General features: G+C 38.4%; 1 protein-coding gene and 1 long non-coding RNA gene across 13 annotated transcripts in view; one reads left to right on the forward strand and one right to left on the reverse strand.

Annotated features, from left to right (window-relative positions):
• The window catches only part of LOC135098780 (uncharacterized), a 101575-nt gene extending 87727 nt beyond the window's left edge, over window positions 1-13848 (forward strand). For 3 of the 11 annotated variants that reach the window (XR_010267351.1, XR_010267350.1, XR_010267349.1), the window contains 3 exons: window positions 7259-7374; window positions 7740-8611; window positions 13332-13848. Coding sequence is in view for 4 of the 11 variants with exons in the window: in XM_064001172.1 (XP_063857242.1) it covers window positions 7259-7374; window positions 12872-12997; window positions 13332-13363 (274 nt within the window). In the remaining 7 variants the exon portion in view is untranslated. Of the gene's footprint in view, window positions 1-1795; window positions 2039-7258; window positions 7375-7739; window positions 12437-12871; window positions 12998-13331 lie in introns of those variants that run through there. The other 8 variants (XM_064001174.1, XM_064001176.1, XR_010267363.1 and 5 more) reach the window with 7 other exon arrangements.
• The window catches only part of LOC135098782 (uncharacterized), a 25483-nt gene continuing 14609 nt past the window's right edge, over window positions 11627-22500 (reverse strand). Inside the window, exons 1-5 of one of the 2 annotated variants that reach the window (XR_010267370.1) lie at window positions 17344-17984; window positions 17101-17239; window positions 16398-16568; window positions 15076-15189; window positions 11627-11762 (exon numbers count right to left, since the gene is read on the reverse strand). This is a non-coding gene — a long non-coding RNA (uncharacterized LOC135098782). Of the gene's footprint in view, window positions 11763-15075; window positions 15190-16397; window positions 16569-17100; window positions 17240-17343; window positions 17985-22500 lie in introns of those variants that run through there. The other variant, XR_010267369.1, reaches the window with a different exon arrangement.

The following is a 22500-nucleotide window of genomic DNA, read 5'->3' on the forward strand; positions in this document are numbered from 1 at the left end:
TTCTCTTCATATGGACTTTTCTACCAAATTGGCTTCTCGTGTCTGGCCATTTTTCTTACATGCTCTTTTCTCCTGTTGGGCAAAGTCTCGTAATACGGCGGGAATCATCTTACAGACACAGACAGCCCCTTGTTAATTGTCCCTACTACTTTCTACCTGTGACGGGCTGTGATTGTTGGTCCAGACATTTGTTGGTTAACTTCTGGGTTATAAGGACCAGTGATCAATTCCGTAGGCGTCCCTAAAGGCGTCTCTAAAGAGAAAGTATACACTATCAGTGGAGTGACTGGAGCTGGGGCCTGATTGACTGCTGCCTCCCAAGCTAATGCCAGTGTTGCCTCGCCAGCTCTTAACAACCAGACTTAACCTCCTACTCTATGCACACACCACATCACACAGCTATTATGCATTTACACGTCCCCCCACTAACAAACGTACACGTGAACCGTAACATTGTCTTTTTTTTCAGTATCTTCTACAGTGTCATTTAATTTTTCAATACCACATGATATCACTGCCAATTTCCGGCCTGGACCCTAACAGACTGATGAACTGGAACCACACTTTGACAAACTTATTTCAGACACCCGGTAATTTTCGTCGCTGTGGTCCAACATCATAAGTGGACAATAAAGGCACTGGCAAAGGCTACAAAAAGAGGAAAGTGAAGATGAGGACCACACCCACACACCAGCCCTCAACACACACACACAGCTGGCACCTGCCTCGCCTCGCCTGGCCTCCCAGCCACAACACCAACACTTGCTGATTTGCTCCGCTGTTACGAAACTTTGACGAAATGCGTGTCGCGCCTCCTGTCTTTCCTTAATTAATCGGACAGGCGCTCAGACAGACAAACAGATAGATAGACAGACAGACAGACAGAGAGACAGACAGATAACCATTTATTATTATTATTATTATTATTATTATTATTATTATTATTATTATTATTATTATTATTATTACTATTATTATTATTATTATTATTATTATTATTATTATTATTATTATTATTATCATTATTATTATTTCTATTATTATTTCTACTACTACTACTACTACTACTACTACTACTACTACTACTACTACTACTACTACTACTACTACTATTATCATTATTACAATTTTTTTTTTATTATTATTATTATCATCATTTCATCTTTCGATAGATGACACAATAATTGTTGACATTTGCAAATACACATTCGGAGATTTGACATAGTATTAATCCGCCCATTTTGATGCTATTTTGATATACGAAAATAAATAAAAGAAAAAGGAATTAAGGCAGATATAAGATGAAACCAAAATAATTAAATAAGCCATGAGAACTAGCAAATAATTTTAAACTAACAAGATAAGTAAGCGAGGCATCAAAATCGTATGAAATATGAGATAAACAATAAAGAAATAAAGCTGAGGAGCCGAGATAGATAAGGAAATATCTAAAAACTAACAAAGCTTTCCCAGCTATCCAAAGCATTTTAAAACTAATAAGATAAATAAATTAGATATAAAAATAGCTTAATGCTAAAGTTGATATGAATAAACATACAATATAGAAGCCGAAATAAAGAAATTTATACCAAATATGTACATTTTAAACTAATAAAACTATAATAAATTATATATATATATATATATATATATATATATATATATATATATATATATATATATATATATATATATATATATATATATATATATATATATATATATATATATATATATATATATATATATATATATATATATATATATATATATATAATAAACTATTAAAAAACAGGCCCTGTGTGAGACGAGATGAAAGAAAGTTGCCGAACCTTCCTGCCAGCGAGCGATCCGGCACTGTGCTTCACATTTTTTGCTCCTCACTGCTGACGCGCTGCGCCTTGGAACTTCACCCCACTATCGCGCTTTGCTGACTTCCTCACCCAAGTGCTGTGCGGGAGAGAGCAGCGGGGGAGGAGTAATAACGGTGATACAAGCAAAAAGTTGAGATGACAGGGATCAGCTGTTTGGGGTGATGGTCAGACCTTGAGGATTTTTTAATTATGTTTTATTTTCGTGTTTTCTGTTTATTTATTTATTTTTTTTTTGTGTGTGTATGTGGTTTTGTGGAATGCTGTGTTCTTTATGTGTACGTTGTGTGTAATTTCAATATTCCCGATTCTTTTTTTTTTTTTTTTTTTTTTTTGTATTTCCTGCAGGGGTGAAGAGCCGCGGCCAGGCCAGGCTCACTCCAGCGTGCCTGGACGCGTGGCACACACCAGGATGACTCGCACACTATGTAACACGATTTTTGTCTTTGACAACCAAGTGTTCTTTTCCAACTCTTTTCAGTGCGAAACAATAGAAAATGTCCATTATTTTTGTCAAACTTTTCTTTTGTGGCTTTTACAGATTTTTGCGCCAAAATAGTTAAATTTCACCGTTTTTATCATATGAACAAAAAAAATTCAAATGATACAAAAAATTTATTTCAAAACATCTGAAACAAGGTTTTAGGATGAAAAAAAATAAGCTTTTCTTGATTTGCATGAATGCAACAAAACACTTTCACATATGAGGCTCCAGATGTTGTCCCCCATCATGTTTCCACTGAAGGATTCCTGACATTTGTTTTCAAAGTTCATTATATCTTGGTGGAAGCGCTCCCCTTGTTCCTCTGAATATGCTCCCATATTCTCCTTGAAGTTGTCAATGTGAGCATTTAGGATATGGACCTTCAAGGACATTCTGTAGCCCATCTCATCATAACTTTCCACTAAAGCTTCAACCAGTTCCATATAGTTATCAGCCTTGTTGTTGCCAAGAAAGCTCTGTACTACAGCAATGAAACACTCCCAAGCTTTTTTCTCCTTTTCTTTTAGCTTCTGTAGAAGTTCTGAGCACTCCATAATTTTCCTTACTTGTGGTCCAGTGAAGATACCTGTCTCACCTTTGCCTCTGAAAGCTTAAGAAAAAAGTCATGAAGATGTTCGAAGGCAACAGACTCCTTGTCAAGATCTGTAACAAACTGTTTCATGACACCCAGTTTGATGTGTAGTGAAGGAAACAAAACCTTTTGGAAGGATCCACCATGCAGAAACACCAGTCAGTTGAGTGATCAGTTCACGCCATATTCTAGAAATAGCAAATTTCATGGCTGTGTTTTCCCCTCTATACCATCCTGGAAAAGAACAGCAGTATGAGTTTCTGTTAAACTTATTTTATTTTTATTACTAATTGGATTTTACTCTTGAAAACTAACAGCTATTTTACCTTCTGGTGCTCTCTTACAATGCTCACAAGCAAAATGAGGTGCCCAGGTCTTGCCTTGGTCCCCAACTGGCACGGCAAAATATGCTTTGTAAGCTTCATATATTTTTCCAGATGCTGTCACAGAGAACTTCTTTGCTCTTGTCTTGATGAATTGAGCACATATGTAGCAGAATGCATCTGGAGAATGATTGCAGCCTCTTGATGCCATTTCACCTCTTGTGATGTGTCTTCTCAGGGAACCAAAGCAGAATTGATTGGTGGTCTGGTCTGCAAGCCCATACTTTAATATTGTCAAGAACATTCTTAGTCTTTCTAGAATGTGTTCCAGAATGTTCTCAATCTTTCTAGAATATTCTTGAACATGCTTTAGAATATTCTGAATCATTAAAAAAAAAATTTCTTGTAGATTCTAGAAGATTCTTGGTACTTCTACATATTTCTACTGTATTCTAGAAAGTTTTAGAATATTCTGGAAATGTTTATATTGAATAGAATCTTCTAAAATGTTATAGAAACTTCTAAAAGTGTCTGATAAAACATTGTGGAAGATTTGAGATTTTTGAAATATAAGCAAATTCTTCTAAATATGAAAAATTTCTTGCTAGATCTGGTCAGTTCAAGAATGATCTTATTAAAATTAAAAATCTTTAGAACACTTCATATTCTTTCTCTTATTGTTTTAATCTATTTGCAACATTTCAAAAGCAATTAGATGAGCAATTGAGATTTTGCAGAGGTCTTTACCTGACATGAAAACCAATAATAACCTAGACTGTAATGAAATAACAGTGATCCGCTGTGGCGACCCCTAAATGGGAGCAGCCGAAAGAAGAAGAGGAAGAAGAAGAAGAAGACTGTAATTAAATAAGGCAAAAATGTTAATTAATTGTTCTAACCACAAAAGCAAAGTTTTAGGATCAAATTATGATTTGGGGCCAAGAACAAGACAAAAGTGAAATTTTATTAAATAGTGTAATTAGTCTGGCCCAAAAAAATAAATGTTTGTGGTAATAATAAATATGAGACATTGATTCCAGTAATAGTTTATATATGTTTATTTGTTTGGGGATTATTGAGATAAAGATAGCCTGTTGGTTTACTGATGAAACATTTATTTATTTATTTTTTTTCTGGTAGTCTTTGGCTTGTTCTGTATCAATCTGCTTGTTTTTCCTGCAAATCATTAGTTTTTTTTCATTTATTACCCCACTAGACCCTCATTAGAAACTAAAGTTTTACTGTAAAAACAAAAAGATTAATACAAAACTTACCAAAATTTACAAGAAATAAATTGTTGTGTCCTCATAATTAAGTGACACATCAGCAACACTCCCTGGCTGTGTGCCAAAGAGAGGAGACTGGCTGGCTGGCTGCCTGTCCCTTGCCCCTGGCCACCAACCAGCCAGCTGTCACCACCACCACCTAACCCAGCTTAATGAAACTAACCTAATTTAACCAAACTAACTTAACCTAACAAAACTAAGTTAACCTAACCAAACTAATCTAACTAAACTAAACTAAACTAAACTAAGCTAAACTAAACTAAACTAAACTAAACTAATGTAACCTAACCAACCTAAGTAAACTAATCTAACCTAACCAAGTTAACCTAACCTGTCAGAGCTAAGAAATTAATTTGAAGCCTTTACTTTATTTATCTTCGTAAAACCTAGCAGTGTGCTGGAAACAGGTGAGGCGCCACCCACTGCCAACACACACACACACACACACACACACACACACACACACACACACACACACACACACACACACACACACACACACACACACACACACACACACACACACACACACACACACACACACACACACACACACACACACACACACACACACACACATTTTCCTCAAACTAATTCAAATATTTCAAATTGAGTGGTTTCTCCCTCCACAGGATGACATAAGATGCTGTGATTGGCTAAATTAATTCTGTATTTTTTAATTGGCCAATAGCTGTATTTCCAAACAAAAGAACCAATCACCATGACTAATTTTGCACTTGTGCAATGGACGTGACATGCACGCATCGACAAACACACCTTCACCGGATAGATCAATGCCTGCCTGTCTGTGACACGCGAGGGTGCGTCAATTCTCAGCATTGTCGCAGCACCCAATTTTCTTATTTTGTATAGCATGTGTAAGTTTGCCTAGAGCATCACAATGATCAACCATAACACTGCAGGTACAGTGAGCATTAGCCTCGGAGAAGATCTTTATTTCAACATTATCCTAAATTCACTTCTACTTTCGTGGTCTCATTGGCTGGAGCTGGAGTTTTTTTTAACCCCATGTATGCCTTGCAAATTAACTGTAATACCATCACTGAGGGTTAGGTTAGGTAAGTTAAATTTGGCCTGGTCAGATTAGGAATGTATCAGTCATATGAGTGAGTGGTAGAAACTGTGAGGTGCACAGTGTTGGTAAGGTAACTAATGGTGTTTACAACCATCATACTATTCCTTTCTGGTAAGTTTTGATGTGTTTTGATGAGTTTCCAGTCAGTTTTTGCTTCACATGTCTGGGAAGGTTCCATTCATACTGCTCTGTTAGACATCGTGGAATCAAAAGCTTTTTTGTCTCATCAACTCCTCTCCTCTGACTGACTGTTTTCGGCCTCTCTCTCATCACCACAGTGTTGCATCTCTAGCATTCTACTGCTATTTTCATGCTAATTGCTCTTCTGATCTTGCAAACTGCATGCCTTTCCTCCCACGGCTTCTCTGCACAAGACTTCTTTCTCTCACCCCTATTCTGTCCACCTCTCTGCTGCAGGAGTTAACCAGTATTCCCAGTCATTCAGCCCTTTCTCTGGGAAACTCTAGAACTCCCTTCCTGCTTTTGTATTTCCACTTCCTATGACTTGAACTCCTTTAAGAGGGAGGTTTCAAGACACATCCTTCAATTTTTTACCACTGCTTCAGACCCTATTTGGGGACTGGCATCTCATTGGACTTTTTTTTCATTAGGTTTTTGTTGCCCTTTGGCCATTGTCCCTCCTAAATAAGAAAAATACTGTTTCTTATAGTGGTGGGGGTAAAAATGAAAAAAAGTGATTTGTGACAAAGTGAAGCCACATTATGTAAAAAACACATCAAAACTTATCAGAAAGAAATAGTTTTGGCAAATCTGTATTTTTTTCACCCATCTAATATTTTTGGACCAGGCTACATTTTTCTGGTAGACTTTGATGTGTTCTGAGTGAATCTAGTAACCATTTCTGTCACAGGTAACTTTTTTTCTTACATGTCACACACACACACACACACACACACACACACTGAAATTCATCGAAAAAACATTAACTAGACCTGACCTAACTTAATTAAACCTAACCAAACCAAACCAAACCTAATGAAACAATTAAACCTAACTAAACCTAACCTAATTAAACCTAACCTTACTTAACCTACCTTCGTGGTAAATCTGATAAAAATTAATATCTCAGGAGGGAACAGTTTGTGATGGTAAACATAGTATTTCTTTAAGAACAATGTCTTTTTTTTGCCATGAGACTGGTGAATATGCACCACAGTTTCATCTGCCAAGTGGAGTGTGTAGGGAGGCTGAAAATTTACTGAATGTTGTAATAGTGGTGAGGAGGCAGCACGATTCAGGGCTGGCTTATGGTGTATGGTGATGCAGGCTGTCTTTACTTACAAGTCAGCAAAGCTGTTCATACCACACAAATTTCATTACAGTCTGAAAATAATGTAATACTCAATAATTGTGTGATAATTATATCTCCTTCACCATACTTATAACTTTGTTCCACTTGATTGTTCACCTTATCTAACCTGACCTAACTTTACTTAACCTGACCTAAGCTAACCTAACAACCTAAACCAGCCTGACTTTCTCTTCATCTTCACTTTTCTTTCCCTCTTTTCTACTCTTGTTCATCTCCTTTCTCCATCACAATAGACCAGCCTTCATCTTAAACTGATGCACACCTTTCCACCAGAGGTGAGGAGCTGCAGCAGCATTTGCAGCAGCAGCAGCAGCAGCATGGCAGAGCAGAGGCCCGGGGTGGGAGGCAGAAGGCAGTGTGCTCGTCAAGTTTGTCACCACGGAGAACCAGTGAGTGCTGTGGGGCCTTGCTGTGGGTGTGTGTGGCCAGCTGTGGTGTGCCTAAGCTCCTGGGGTGTAGTAGGGTGGTCCACAAGACTCTTTCCACCAGGGGCTGATGGGGGATAAGAGTTTGAATGTGTGGGACTTGTCTGGTATAGAGATCATTACTGTTATGAAAACACACTTCAAAAACACCAGTAACTCAACCTGTGTGTCACCAGTAACTCAACCTGTGTGCCATTAGAGAGAATGAAAGTGCATATTGTACACCTCTTTTATTATTATTATTATTATTATTATTATTAGTAGTAGTAGTAGTAGTAGTAGCAGCAGCAGTAGCAGTTTTCTAATGAGCTGTATTCCTCATCTCTCAGATACACAGTGGTGGGCACCTCAGTGCTGGTGGGAGTGAACAGCAACCTTACTAGTCTGAATGAAATTGTCCACGTGTTCATGAGACGAGGCAAGTTATTGGTTGTGGCCTGTTTGCAACACTTCCACTGTTATTTCTTGTTATATCCATCGTCTGTGTCACTGTTTTCATTGATTGCATCATTACCATATTTGACGACTTACAAAATGCATGGGCTTATATAAGACGCACCTCAGTTTAGGCAGGCATTGAAAAAAAATAAATAAATAAATAAGCAGGTTTAAGGTCTGAATATGAAGTGAAGGGTTTCACCTGACATTTGAAGCCCTCTCATATGTACTATTCATATCCTTATTAGATCCCAATATTGTACATTTAAAAGCCTTAATATTTGCTAGGACCTGCCAACACTGGTGCTGAGACCAATCCTGCTGTGAGATGTAAACATATATGGCGTAGGCAGTGACACTAAGAGCCCAGAGGGCTAATGAAGTTTGTACATCATATTTTTCATCATCATTCTGCACGTAATTCTAGTTGTAATATTTTAGTACATTTTCAAAGCGTAAGGATGTGTGAAAATAGATTTTCCTTGTTCTCTACAACATATTTTTATTTGAAATATTCATTGCAGACCGTCACCACGAGCTGCCCTGCCTCATTATGCTCTCTTCACCTTTTTGAGTTTTGTTGGACATGTATGCAAGGGAAGATTGTTAGAGGATAGGCACAATTTTAGTTGTATGAAGGTGTGTCTTACCTCAAGGAATAATTGGATCACACTAAGGAACGCAGTGAATCTTTCGTGTCGCCAAGTTTGGTGTGTGACCCACTGCGAGTTTGTTTTGGTACATGCAACATAAGCGTCGTCAGGTAATTTCTTCCTGATTGGTGTTATTTTGTGTGAATTACCATTAAGTGCTACCTGTTTTACATTGTTACCTTGCAAAAGAGAGTTGTTTTTGTGGTGTAGAAGTGGTCATCACTGTTTACATGTGTTAAGATGTTTGAGGTATTATTTAAGGGCCACTGTCCCAAAGCTTCTTAACCTTCACCTAATAAGATGCAGGCTCATTTTTTGACTCTTATTTTGGAAAAGAGGTGCATTTCATAAGCCATCAAATATGGTACATACACCCACCCTTGGGGAACCACACTTAATATCGGGCTCCACACTGATGTCTGGTCCCTTACTACCATTCACATTCTCCCTCTATCTCTCTCTCTCTCTCTCTCTCTCTCTCTCTCTCTCTCTCTCTCTCTCTCTCTCTCTCTCTCTCTCTCTCTCTCTCTCTCTCTCTCTCTCTCTCCATTGTCTTTCATACATCACTTACCTTCTCCAGTTTCCATAGAAGTCTTTTAAGTGGTACCTTATTAAAAGCTTTTCTTCAGTCTAGGTAAATGCAGCCTGCCCAACCATCTTTCCCTCTCTCTCCTGTATTATATCAAACACTCTTGAATAATAACACAACAGATTGGTGAGACAAGATCTCTCCTTGCTAAAACTAAATTGACAACTTGTTAAGAATTTTATCTTCCAAAAATTTGGTCCATATTTTTTATTTTTATTTTATTTATTTATTTTTTTTTTTATCCTTTCCTTTTATTATCCTTTTTGGTACCACACTCATCAGGAAAACTGGTTTGTAATTTAGTGGGTCTTGTGTGTCTCCTTTAAATATGGGCATGAGGTTAGCTCTTCCAATCCTGTGGATCTAATAGAGGTACACTTGATGGAATGTATTTTATTTTTACGCTGGTTACTGCACTCTTTCAATACCCATCCTGACACTCCATCCAGTTCTAGATCTTTCTTACAACTAAAGTTTTGATGGTCTCATTAATTTCCTGTATTGTTACTTGAAATTCCTCCATTTTTCTCTTTTCCTGTACATGCAGTGACCTTATGAATTCCTTTTCCTTTGTAAAAACTTCCTTGAAGCTCTTATTTTTCCCTTCCGTCATCTCCTTGGGGTCCTTGTATACCACTCCATCCATCCTTAGTTTTTCTATGCTCACTCCCTTTGCTTTTCAGTTTACCATTGACATGTCTGTAGAAGAGTTCAGGCTGATGCTTACACCTGTCTATTACAGTAAAATCCCTCTCATCCAGCATTCGAGTATCTGGCAGCTTCAAGTATCCGGCACATTTTTCCCCGAGCCTTAAAATCAATAAAAAATCAATGTGTACTCATAAATCAATTAAAATTCCCGCGCGAGCCATACTTTGTCCCCTCACCACCAGAGCGCACTGCTTCACACCACCTGCGGCCCACTGCACTGTGTTTACTCAGTGACTCAGTCCCTCGTGTGCACTGTTTATTGCCTGACACCTTCATCATACCTAAAGTTGTAGAAAAGAGGAAGCGTGTCGTGCTTACACTTAAGCAGCTGATCAGATCAGCTGCTGATTAAGACCAGCTGATCTTTAATATGGTAAGATGCGTGAGTGTAGGGTGATGATTGTGGACATAATTTCACTTCTATTCAAGTATCCGGCAATATTCAAGTATCCGGCATGTCGGCGGTCCCGTTGATGCCGGATAAGAGGGATTTTACTGTATATCTTTTTTAAAACTGCCTTAGTTCATCTCTCTGGATTTTCATATAATCATATCTTGCTTGTTTGTAATTATTCCATAAGTTAATTCTTATATTTTTCCTCCACTTTTTCCTTGAATCATCTTTTATCCTCCTTGCTACTTCACATCTTTTTTATCAAACCACTCTTACCAACTTTTTGTCTGCCATTTAGACACAAACTTCTTTTCTCCTCAGTATATTTTAAGAAACTTGTGCCACTTTCTTGGACCCCTGTGGCCTTATGGAACACATCCCATCTCTCTTCTTGAAAAACTTCATGTTGTCAAAGTCTGCCCCACTGTAGTTTAATCTCCAAGCTTGGTGTTCTTCATTCCATTTACCCTCTATTTCCTCATTTATGTTGAATTCCATGGTAGCGCAGTCATTTTTGGCTATCAGATGCTCTCTCTGAACACTCTCAATTCCTTGTGGTTCCTTTGCTAAATACATTTAGTCTCAATGTTTTTCCATTTTTTCCAAATCTTGTATCACTTTTATCCATTGTGTTAATACATTGTCCATTGCCAGCTGTAATAATTTATTCCCCCAAGATGACTCTGTTCCCTGAGTGCATCACTCTTCCCAGCACACCTCCTTACACAAGTCTCCATCCATAACCACTTTATCACCACTTGGTATTTTCTCTTGCCAGTTCTTTGTGTCTTTTATCATTGCTTCACATTCTTCACTTGACCAGGCATTGGTTGTGGGTGGTATGTCAGTCACCATGAATTGTCTCTTTCTGCCTTGTATAATTTCCATTCCAGTTTTTAATGCCTCTGCCAGTCCATTGCCACATTCTTTTTCAACCACTGTCAAGCTTTTCTTAGCTAAAAACATCACTGCTCCTCCCTTCTTTATTTTTTCTGCCTCTTTTTCATAACTTGTATCTATTTTGTCCAATGTTCTGTAGATCTAACTCATCACATAATTTTCACTTTTGTTTTTTTTCTGCCACCGACCCATCACTCGGCACAAAGTTAACCTTGATTCACCTCTGTTTTCCCCTTTTACTTTTCTCTTCCTCTCTACTTTTAACATCACTTCTACCTTTTCTTACTGTTTCATGATGGAGACTGAAACATTATTTACTCAAGCTCTCCATGCTTCAACTGGCTCACCAGAGTCATGGAGCTGCTACCCTTATGTCCTCCCACCTTGGCTGCACATGTTTGTATGTGCGTGTGTTTGTGTTTGTGTGTGTGTACTGTTTGCATTCAGTATAACCAAAAAGTTGGGTCATAGGTCACATCTGCAGCACAGTATGGTGTTTTAGACAGGAGGGAGGCCCCTAGGAAATAATCTCAGTGAGCCGTGAACTCTCAGGTGACGCACTGCACACACCCAGCATCATGAATTTCTAGTACAAAGCTGTTCAAGCATACTGGTGCAACATATGCCTAGCCAGATACTATTGATTACTGACTCCTGCCATCCACTCCTGAAAGATGCAAAAATTGACAGAAATAATGTGATTCACTGTGAAAGTATTAAAAGTATTTCCATTGCATTATATTAATATTATAAGCCAAAAATAAAATTGGAAATTGTTCATTAAATAAATTAATAAATATATAATATATATTTTTATATTGTGGTAATAATACAAGTTAACTTTTTTTATTATTTCATTTTTTGTTACAAGACTGAAAATATACATAAATAATATAATAATAATAATTAATAATAATAATAATAATAATAATAATAAAATAATAATAATCGTAAACTATTATAAATATTTTCCATTCATTGGTATATTATTTAAAAAAAATTTCTTTACAGGCACTTCCTCCTCCTGGCTGGTCACAGCATTATTATTATTATTAGTAGTAGTAGTAGTATTAGTATTAGTATTAGTAGTAGTAGTAGTAGTAGTTGTGGTAGTGGTGGTGGTGGTGGTAGTGGTGGTATATAGTGGTTGTGGAAGTACTAGTTCAAAGTAGCAACAATAGTAGTAGTAGTAATAACACTTAATAGGAACATTCTAAGGTTCTGTCTTTGCAACACACACACACACACACACACACACACACACACACACACACACACACACACACACACACACACACACACACACACACACACACACACACACACACACACACACACACACACCCCTATTTCTCTCTCTCTCTGACTCCTGTCATCCACTCCTGAAAGATGAAAAAATTGACAGAAATAATGTAATAGTAGTAATTTACTAGTTTACTAGTAATGAAGTACTAGTTGAAAGTAGCAACAATAGTAGTAGTAGTAACAACACTTAATAGGAACATTCTAAGGTTCTATCTTTGCAAAACACACACACACACACACACACACACACACACACACACACACACACACACACACACACACACACACACACACACACACACACACACACACACGAACTACCAAAAACCGACCCCAAATCAAACACACAACACAACAGATCAATTTTAATCCTCTCATAGCCTCTCCCTGAGCCCCCCAACACTCCCCTGACCCCTCAACACCCCTAAACATACCCTGACACTCTTCTCTCAACTGTATGGCCTATTTCAGCTTGTATAATGGCAGGTCAAGTTGGGCAATGCAAGTGCATGCTGGAAGGAAGCTGTCGTCTGCTGGCCTTTGGATTATCAACTTGGGAGCCTGGGTGTGTGTTTGTGTCAAAGAGAATCAGTTTGAGTGAGTAGTGAGACGGGGTTTTTGAGTATGTGTGGGTAAAAGAAGGGGTTTTGTAAAAGAGAGAGAGAGAGAGAGAGAGAGAGAGAGAGAGAGAGAGAGAGAGAGAGAGAGATGGAGTATTGCGCGCACACACACACACACACACACACACCAGTATGTCCCCCACCGTATGTTGATGAACCCACAGTCACTCTCCACAGCCTTTCACATTAGAGAGAGAGAGAGAGAGAGAGAGAGAGAGAGAATGTTACTGTTTGTGAGAGAATTAATTACTATTATTATTAATAATAATATTATGTTCAAAATGTATTATTTATATTTTCATTGTTTTCAGAAGTGATAGAAAGAAGGAAGAGGAGAAGATAGATGATAATAAGGAAGGAAGAGAGAGAGAGAGAGAGAGAGAGAGAGAGAGAGAGAGAGAGAGAGAGAGAGAGAGAGAGAGAGACAAAGAAGGAAGAGGACATGAGAGAAGACAAAGAAGGAAGAGGACATGAGAGAAGAACAAGGATAATAGAAGAGGAAGAAAAAAAAAGAAATGAGAGAAGATAGAGGAGAGAGAGAAAGATAGAAAAGGTAAAGAAATAAAAGAAAAATTCTCTCTCTCTCTCTCTCTCTCTCTCTCTCTCTCTCTCTCTCTCTCTCTCTCTCTCTCTCTCTCTCTCTCTCTCTCTCTCTCTCTCCATGCCTAGGAGAGGAACCTGATCAGTCCCTGTGAGAAATTTTGCAACATTTTCTGTTTAGGCAAGAGTTCATGAATATTTCCCAAAAAGTGCAGGTGACTGGATGGTCTGGGAAGTATTCACTCTGGAAATACAGTGAGGGGTTAATAAAAGGAAGAATACTGGGAACTGTGTGTTAGTTTAGATTCCTGTGGTATGTGGATGGAAGGACTGGGTGAATATAGACAGCAGAAGAGGTGAGGAGTGTATGCTAACTAAAGGCAGGAAGTGAAGGACTGGATAAATACTAGACAGAAGAGGTGATAGAAGCAATGGACTAGATATACAGAGACAAAGAAGGGCTGGATAAATATTAGACAAGAGGTGATAGAGGCAAAGAAGGGCTAGATATGTAGAGACAAGGAAGGGCTGGATAAATAGAGGTGACAGAGGCAAAGACTACACTAATAATGAAAAATATATTAAATGAATGGCAGAGAGGATGAAAGAGTGAAGAACAACTAAAATGAATGATAAACGTGAAAACACACACAAGCCTATCAACACCCAAACACCCCTAACACACACACACACACCCCCTGGCTCCTCCAGTGTGAAAGATATTCACCCAAACACCCCTAACACACACACACATACACACCCTGGCTCCTCCACTGTGAAAGATATTCATGTATAAACAAGCCATTTTAGCCCATAATCCAAACACTTCACCCCTGACCTGACATACCAGCATGCACATCACTGCTGTGTTGCCAGGTTTTGCTGGACGCATCATTCCTGACTGCTGTCAGTTCATTTTGGCCTAAAACCTTCATGCTTCATCCTTCACTTCCTGTATACACTTGTGAAATTGTTGCAAAGGAGGGAGAGTTTTTATTGCAACATGAATTCCAAATCAGATTCAGTACTTTTATGAAATCTTTCAAGATGACAAAACCCTGTTATTAAACTCCATCACCAGAAACACACACACACACACACACACACACCAGTTGCAATGCTTACTTCAGTGCACACTGTTCACTCCTTCAGAGATGAGTGAATGAGTGGGCAGTGAATAAATCTGTTAACAAGAACACTATTTTGGTGCAAAGAATCAGATGCTGCCAGTATTTTTGCTGCCATTCACCACTCCACATCTAGCAGAAAGTTTGTGGTCTGCCTTATCCATACAGTCTTCCTGGCACTTACAAATCAGGGCCACTAACTGAAGAGAGCATCAGAGTACTTGGAAGGAAACCACTGGGAAGACCTTGAGATGGTGTGTGGAGGAAGGCATGATAACACTTAACAATAAGGAAGAAATTGTCTACAGCTGCAAGTGGGAGATACTCATGGTCTGTCCAACCCCAGAAGGGAAACTATGGACAAATAATGATGTAATGTAAGGCACACCTGAATGGACTGCTGGCCAGCTGATGTCTCTTGAATGCTCCTCTTCCTCCTCTTGGGCCTCACTCCCTGTGCGGTGGCACTGACATTGTGTGTCTCCCAGTCGGTCTGTGGAATCTGAAGGAGAAACAGTGTAATAAGAGTAGTGAGGAAACTGACAATGCTTAGAAGAAGAGGCAGTTTCATTACACAATGTCCTGGGACTTGATAGTGTGCAGCATGAGTACTCTAACACAGAGAGAAAAGAAAGAATTGCATTCCACAATTCAATGGGACACACTCACATCAAAGAGCCTTCCATCACACACACACGCATAAGGAGTCCCATTAAATACTTCACTGCACTACGGGACACACATTAGGGTGGTGAAGGTCTCCTCTCTCTCTCTCTCACACACACACACATGCACACACATGAGGGAGACATGGTGGGGCGGAGGTTCACGTTCTTAAGTGCTTTGTCCTCATCGGAGGCTTCAAACTCCTGCTGACCTCTGCTACAGCTTGCTAAAACTAACAGCCAAGAATGAAACACTCACGAATGAGGCCTTGGACAAACAAGAGGTTAACAATGTTACAACTACCACTAGAATCATGAAAACACTCTTGAAAACCCTATCAATCTCCACTCCAGGCTGCTAAAGCAAGAGGTGAGACAATGGCACAATAAAACCTGAGAGGGCCCAATGTCACAAATACTACTGTGGCTCCCCAGACCACCTCTGTGCGCTCCTTCACAGTGCGGGTGTGACAGGCAGAGACACAGCCCAGGTGTTGGCTGGATGGCACTACTCACAATCACCTGCTACCTGATGTCCTGATGAAATAGCTGTTGTACAGCTATTTCATCAGGACAATTCATGCATGACTGTTGCAAACAAACTCTAAAAGCTTGATGCTTCATTGCTGATGTGATGTACATATTCACTCATGAAACTGTTGCAAAGTAGGCACAGCAATTGTTGCAGCAGGAATTTTAAACTGAATGAAATTTTTCAAGACAACAAAACACTATTATTCAACTCCATCACAAGACATACATGCCACCTTTCCCCACACACCAGTAGCTGCATGAATGGACTGATGAGAAAGTACTGTGTGTGTGTGTGTGTGTGTGTGTGTGTGTGTGTGTGTGTGTGTGTGTGTGTGTGTGTGTGTGTGTGTGCATGCGTGCATGTTTGCAGAGATGATGTAGGAATTTATGGCCATGTCAGACACCACCAGACACAAAGACGGGACACCACCACCATAGCCCCCATCCTGTACATGACAACTAGGTAAACACACACACACACACACATCCTGACCTCTTTCACACTGATCACCTTTCACCAACAGTCTGATGAACAAGGTCGCTGTGACTGTGTGCTGACAAACCCGAGTGTTGATTCCTGCAGTCGCTGCCACACATTGCAGAGCTCCGGTGAGGTGCAGCTCTTGTTCCTGAGTTAAGCAAGTCTCCCAGGTTTTCTTCTACTTGCTCTCTGTGACATTACCTGCAGGGGGACACACACATCAGTGCTCCTGTTGCATTATGGGCATCACACTGAACTCACAAGTTAGGTCCACATTCACAAACCCTCAGCTCTCTCACTAAGACTATTTTCCAAGGCCACAGAGAATCTGTTGGGTTCCAAAGACTGTTTCTCCTGTTAATGAGGTAAAAATATTGTTAATCTCTCTTAAGCACATCCCTAAATACCTATGTAACTTATAAAAAAGGACCCACATTCAGAAATACTCTTCCCTCCTACCATGAATATTTTCCAAAGCCACACACATGATCAGCCATGTCCCTAAGGGACCCATGTCCCAGTTACCATGTCCCAGGGTCCCATGTCCCATGTCCCAGTTCCACATAGGCCAGCCCAGACAACGCGTGGGTTCACACACACACACACACACACACACACACACACACACACACAGACAGACAGACAGACACACACACACACACACACACACACACACACACACACACACACACACACACACACACACACACACACACAGGATAAAGAAACGTACCGTGATCCCTCGAGCAGAGCAATTTCCCCCAGCAGGAGTCCTGAGAGGCTGCACAGATCCTCCTCCTCACTTGAGACCCATTGAGGGCGACCCAACACTGACATAAACACAATCCACAGGTCCACGTGTCCTTCATCACCTGGCATAGGAATCAGATTTTATTATTATTAAAGGTTTATTGAGTATTATGTCACATATACATATATACATATTGCACAAAAAGAAAAATATACATGAATATACATAATACACAAAGCGGGCACCAGCCCGCAGGTGGGGGAGTCTTGGGTCCCGGTGGTGGGCGGTGCGGTGGCGCTAGGAATCAGATATCCAGCCTTGCCCACCTCATCCCTTGAACTCAGCCCTTTTTGTCCTACACGCTAAATTGCATCACGTCCTCTCCTCCTCCCACTCTTTTTTTTATATCTATCCCTCGATCGTTTTTCTCCCTTTTTCCAGCCACTTCCCCGAGGCCTCAAAGGGAGATCTCGAGGAGCACAGCGAGCGTTGATAAGTCTGATAAGGTCCCCAGAAGGGTAAAGTTTTCCTTATATCGCAATGCCAGCAGGTGAAGGTGAGACACGTGTGGGTTTAGGAAGTTTGGGCAGCAATACTGTTTTACCAGCCGTCCTTGCAACGCCACTTCGTCTGTTGTTGCAAAACCCTTCTTTCGCCCGCCTTTGCAACACCATCTCGTCCTTGCAACATAAGTCTGTCACGTGTGTTTGTAGCATCATTTCTTGGCAGCTGCCTGCACCACCACTTCCTTGCAGGCCTTTACATCATCATTTGCTGGAACAAACGACCAGCGGTTGTTAACACGAAAGCTGTAGATCGTTCAACATCCAAATTAAGCAAGTATTTCAGAGAAACAAGTATGTATGTACTAACAAGTTATTATTCTAACCTCTAATTGTCCTTTTTAACGGCTTTTTTTTTATATCGGATATGTAGAGAGGCAAAACATCAACACTAGTGGCAGGGTAGTGTAGTGTGTATATTATATATATATATATATATATATATATATATATATATATATATATATATATATATATATATATATATATATATATATATATATATATATATATATATATATATATATATATATATATATATATATATATATATATATATATATTATGGATTACATGATGATCTCGTCTGACTTTTCGTGGTGACATGCTGTCAGAAAGAGAGCTGGGCGAAGAAAGAGCCTTGCCCTGTATCTATTCTGTTCTTCCACAGGTAGTTCATTAGTAGAAGTGAATAGATAAACAGATAACCTCGCTAAAAACCGATATATCTTCTGGTATTTGTTTTTCTCATGTATTATCATTTATTTTGTCCTGGCAACATCTTTCCTTCCCATCTTTGCAGCACCTCTCCGTCCCTGCAACATGATTGACTTCCGTCTGTGTCACACCGTTTCCTTGCCGGCCTTTGCAATATCATTTCGTATGTTCCTGTAACACTCTTCTTTCACACGTCACCGCAACGCTATTTCCACCTTGCAATATCATTTTATAACATCCCTCCTTCCTAATCCACCCGATGCAATGTCACCAATCAATACTGAAACATTATTTATTTGGGTAGACGCTGCAACATGACCACGTCAGTCCTCCCAGTATTGCCACAACACAAGATTTTTTTTTTTTCACAAACATCTACATGAATGGACAAATGGATGAGCCTTTCACTGTTATAGTCTTGCATTGTTAATACTCTCTAAAAAAAATGTTTACTTATATATATATATATATATATATATATATATATATATATATATATATATATATATATATATATATATATATATATATATATATATATATATATATATATATATATAAGTAAACATTTTTATATATATATATATATATATATTTATATATATATATATATATATATATATATATATATATATATATATATATATATATATATATATATATATATATATATATATATATATATATATATATATATATATATATATATATATATATATAGAGAGAGAGAGAGAGAGAGAGAGAGAGAGAGAGAGAGAGAGAGAGAGAGAGAGAGAGAGAGAGAGAGAGAGAGAGAGAGACTCGTGTGTGTGTGTGTGTGTGTGTGTGTGTTGTGTGTGTGTGTGTGTGTGTGTTCATAAACGTACAATATGTAAATTCTTGTACCTTGTCCCCTGTACATGTCTGTCCTCATGATGCAACTGTCATTCAATCACACACACACACACACACACACACACACACACACACACACACACACACACACTATAGGATAAACACAAGGAAAAACAAGAGGCATAAAAATTTGTGTATAATAAGATAAAGAATTATACAAATTTATCAGGGAAGCAAATTATAACCCCAACCATTTAGAACATGAATGAAAACGAGAGAGAGAGAGAGAGAGAGAGAGAGAGAGAGAGAGAGAGAGAGAGAGAGAGAGAGAGAGAGAGAGAGAGAGAGAGAGAGAGAGAGAGAGAGAGAGAGATAATCCACTGCATACAGTACCGAATCGTCTTATTTTTAGTCATTTTTTTCTTTTGGCATGGAACTTTTTTTTATTTATTTATTCCTTTTCATCGCTGCTCGGAATTTTTTTTAACAATTTTTCATCTTATTTCCCTCCCACTATTTTTATTTTTTTTTTTGTATTTTCTTTTTCAAGTTGGTTTGGCGTGTTTTCTTTTTCTTTTTTTTTTCGCAGCGCGGGTTACGGGTGCTTGCAAACTGTTTTGCTCGACGCTTTGCCGTGACGGAAGTGTGGCGCTGAACGGCTTGTCGCGCCGCGTCGCTACACAAGTTTCTCTTTACCTCCCGCTCCCCGCGCTGCAGGTTTCGCCTGCATTTGAATGTCCTGTTTTGTGATTGGTTGCAGCCATTTTCACTCTTTCTCTTTCTCTCCCTCTCTCTCTTTTTATTCATGCAACCTACCGATCTTAATCTGTTTAATTTTATTCTGCACATTTATTCGATTTTTTCTTTTTTTTCATTTTTGAAATCATATATATATATATATATATATATATATATATATATATATATATATATATATATATATATATATATATATATATATATATATATATATATATATATATATATATACCCTATCATCTCAATGGTCTATTAATATTTCATTTCTGATATATTACTTCGCAAAACATTACCATTATCACATACCTTTCTACTTTTTTTTTTAATACTTCCAGTGAAATATTTATTTGTTAATCATTGTTTTATTTATTTATTTTTTTCAAACGACCTTTTTATTCATTTATTATGAAGGGAACATTCAAACTTTTTTTTTGCTTTTGACAACGTGACGTGACTGGCAATGATACATGAAATTATTGTGATTGTTCATCTCTCTCTCTCTCTCTCTCTCTCTCTCTCTCTCTCTCTCTCTCTCTCTCATACAATCGGAGAGAGAGAGAGAGAGAGAGAGAGAGAGAGAGAGAGAGAGAGAGAGAGAGAGAGAGAGAGAGAGAGAGAGAGAGAGAGAGAGAGAGAGAGAGAGAGACGCAACTTAATTGGTAAAACACTATGAAAGGAAAGATGGTGTTTCAAGGCCACTTTAGAAGCAACACTTTTAACTCTAGATGAGTATTCCTGTGCCAGTTGGAATCACACACTTGCGCATTTTATATTTTCGCGGGGAGTGTTCCCACAGAAAAGGGTATTTGACAACTCTTGTTGGTTATACCCACAATGTAACACATGCGCTCGTAGGGGAAGGGTGTGCGGCAGTGCTCCCCATAGATTTCTGACTATGGTAAGTAGTTGTGTATCCAATTGGTACAGGTATACCTAAATAACTTTTCGGATAAAAAAAAAAGTGTGAAGGAAAGTTGCCATATCTTTTGTTGTGTTAGATGATTTGGTGCGAATTTTCTGAGTGTTACTTTGAGTAAAATTTGTTGCACAGTAGACTTGAGCCATACACTAAAGCTAGTTTTATACATTATCTACGTTTATTTTTTTTCGTAGATTTGAGTCATGGCCTCAAAACAAACGAGACCAGTTTCTGAGGATGACATATGTCAAATACTGAATTCCAGTGTGATGTCTCGGTCACCAGACATCACACTGGAATCAGTCACTGATGGTGGGAACCCCTCAGCGAATGTCTCGGTCACCAGACATCACACTGGAATCCGTCACTGATGGCGGGAACCCCTCAGCGAACGTCTATGGGGATGTCTCCCCTCCCCCTCCATCTCGTGGTTCCTCTCCACCATCAGAGACACTCACAGAGTGCAGTGCTTTGCCTGGTGGTGGTGTATGTATTTTATCACAAAACATAGCTAATAATAGTACAGAATACTTATTTTTGTACCAAAGTACCATTTATAATCAATAAAACATTTTATTTTATGTTATTTCCTACAGTGATTCCAATTGGCACACGTTTAAAATCACCCATTTTGATTCATTCCAGGCACCATGACTGCCTTGCAGCAAAGGTTTGGCAGGCAGAATATGGCATCCACCATCATGCTACTTTACTTTGCTAACTATTTTTTCTCTTATTTTCTTTTTTTTTTCTAAATACTAGCAAATCACAGAACATTACTTTTTTTTCAAATTTCAATGGACTCAGTCAGATTTTGAATTTCTTTCTATTACAAAAAACTTGCTAGTAGTAGTAAGGAATACTTATTTTTGTAGCTGACTATCATTTAGCGTCAATAAGACATGTCTTTATATTTTATTTTTATTTTTTGCTAGAGTCATTCCAGTTGGCACACGTTTACCCGAACGTAAAACTTTGTATGTATACGTTTCTAGGGTTAACACAACTTCGGCAACACGCAGAAAGAACTCGCATTCTTCCCGCCGCCGAAGAGACAAAAAGTGAACAGTAATGCAAAGAAATGAATAAAACCACAAACTAAAATAGCATTATACAAAAAAGGAAATTATAATTATACATCTCTTCAAAAGACCAGAGGGAGAGGAAAAAAAAAAAGGGGGTTAACTGAGGTTTACTCCATTGTTTTGTTTTGTATAATAGTATAGCTCCTTATTTTCCATGCATCAGACTATCCAACTATCTCTCTCATGAAATAGATCCTCTCCCATCCCCACCATACTATCCAGACAAAGAATTACGACTACTCACAAACAGCAACGCGTCATGAAACAGATCCTTGCCACAGACATCATGACCCGCAGAGATTCCTGTGCTCTTACAAAAAAAAAAAAAAAAAATAAATAAATAAATAAATAAAATAAAAATAAATAAATAAATAAATGAATAAAATAAAAAAAAATCACTTACCATACGCGGACTATGAGAGAAACAGAATGGCTACTTACGGATAGTGAGATAGTGAAAGACGTTAGGGTAGACAGAGAACGCGATGGAAAGATAAGAGAACGT

This window comes from Scylla paramamosain, unplaced genomic scaffold, assembly GCF_035594125.1.
Source record: "Scylla paramamosain isolate STU-SP2022 unplaced genomic scaffold, ASM3559412v1 Contig80, whole genome shotgun sequence".
NCBI classification, from domain to species: domain Eukaryota; kingdom Metazoa; phylum Arthropoda; class Malacostraca; order Decapoda; family Portunidae; genus Scylla; species Scylla paramamosain.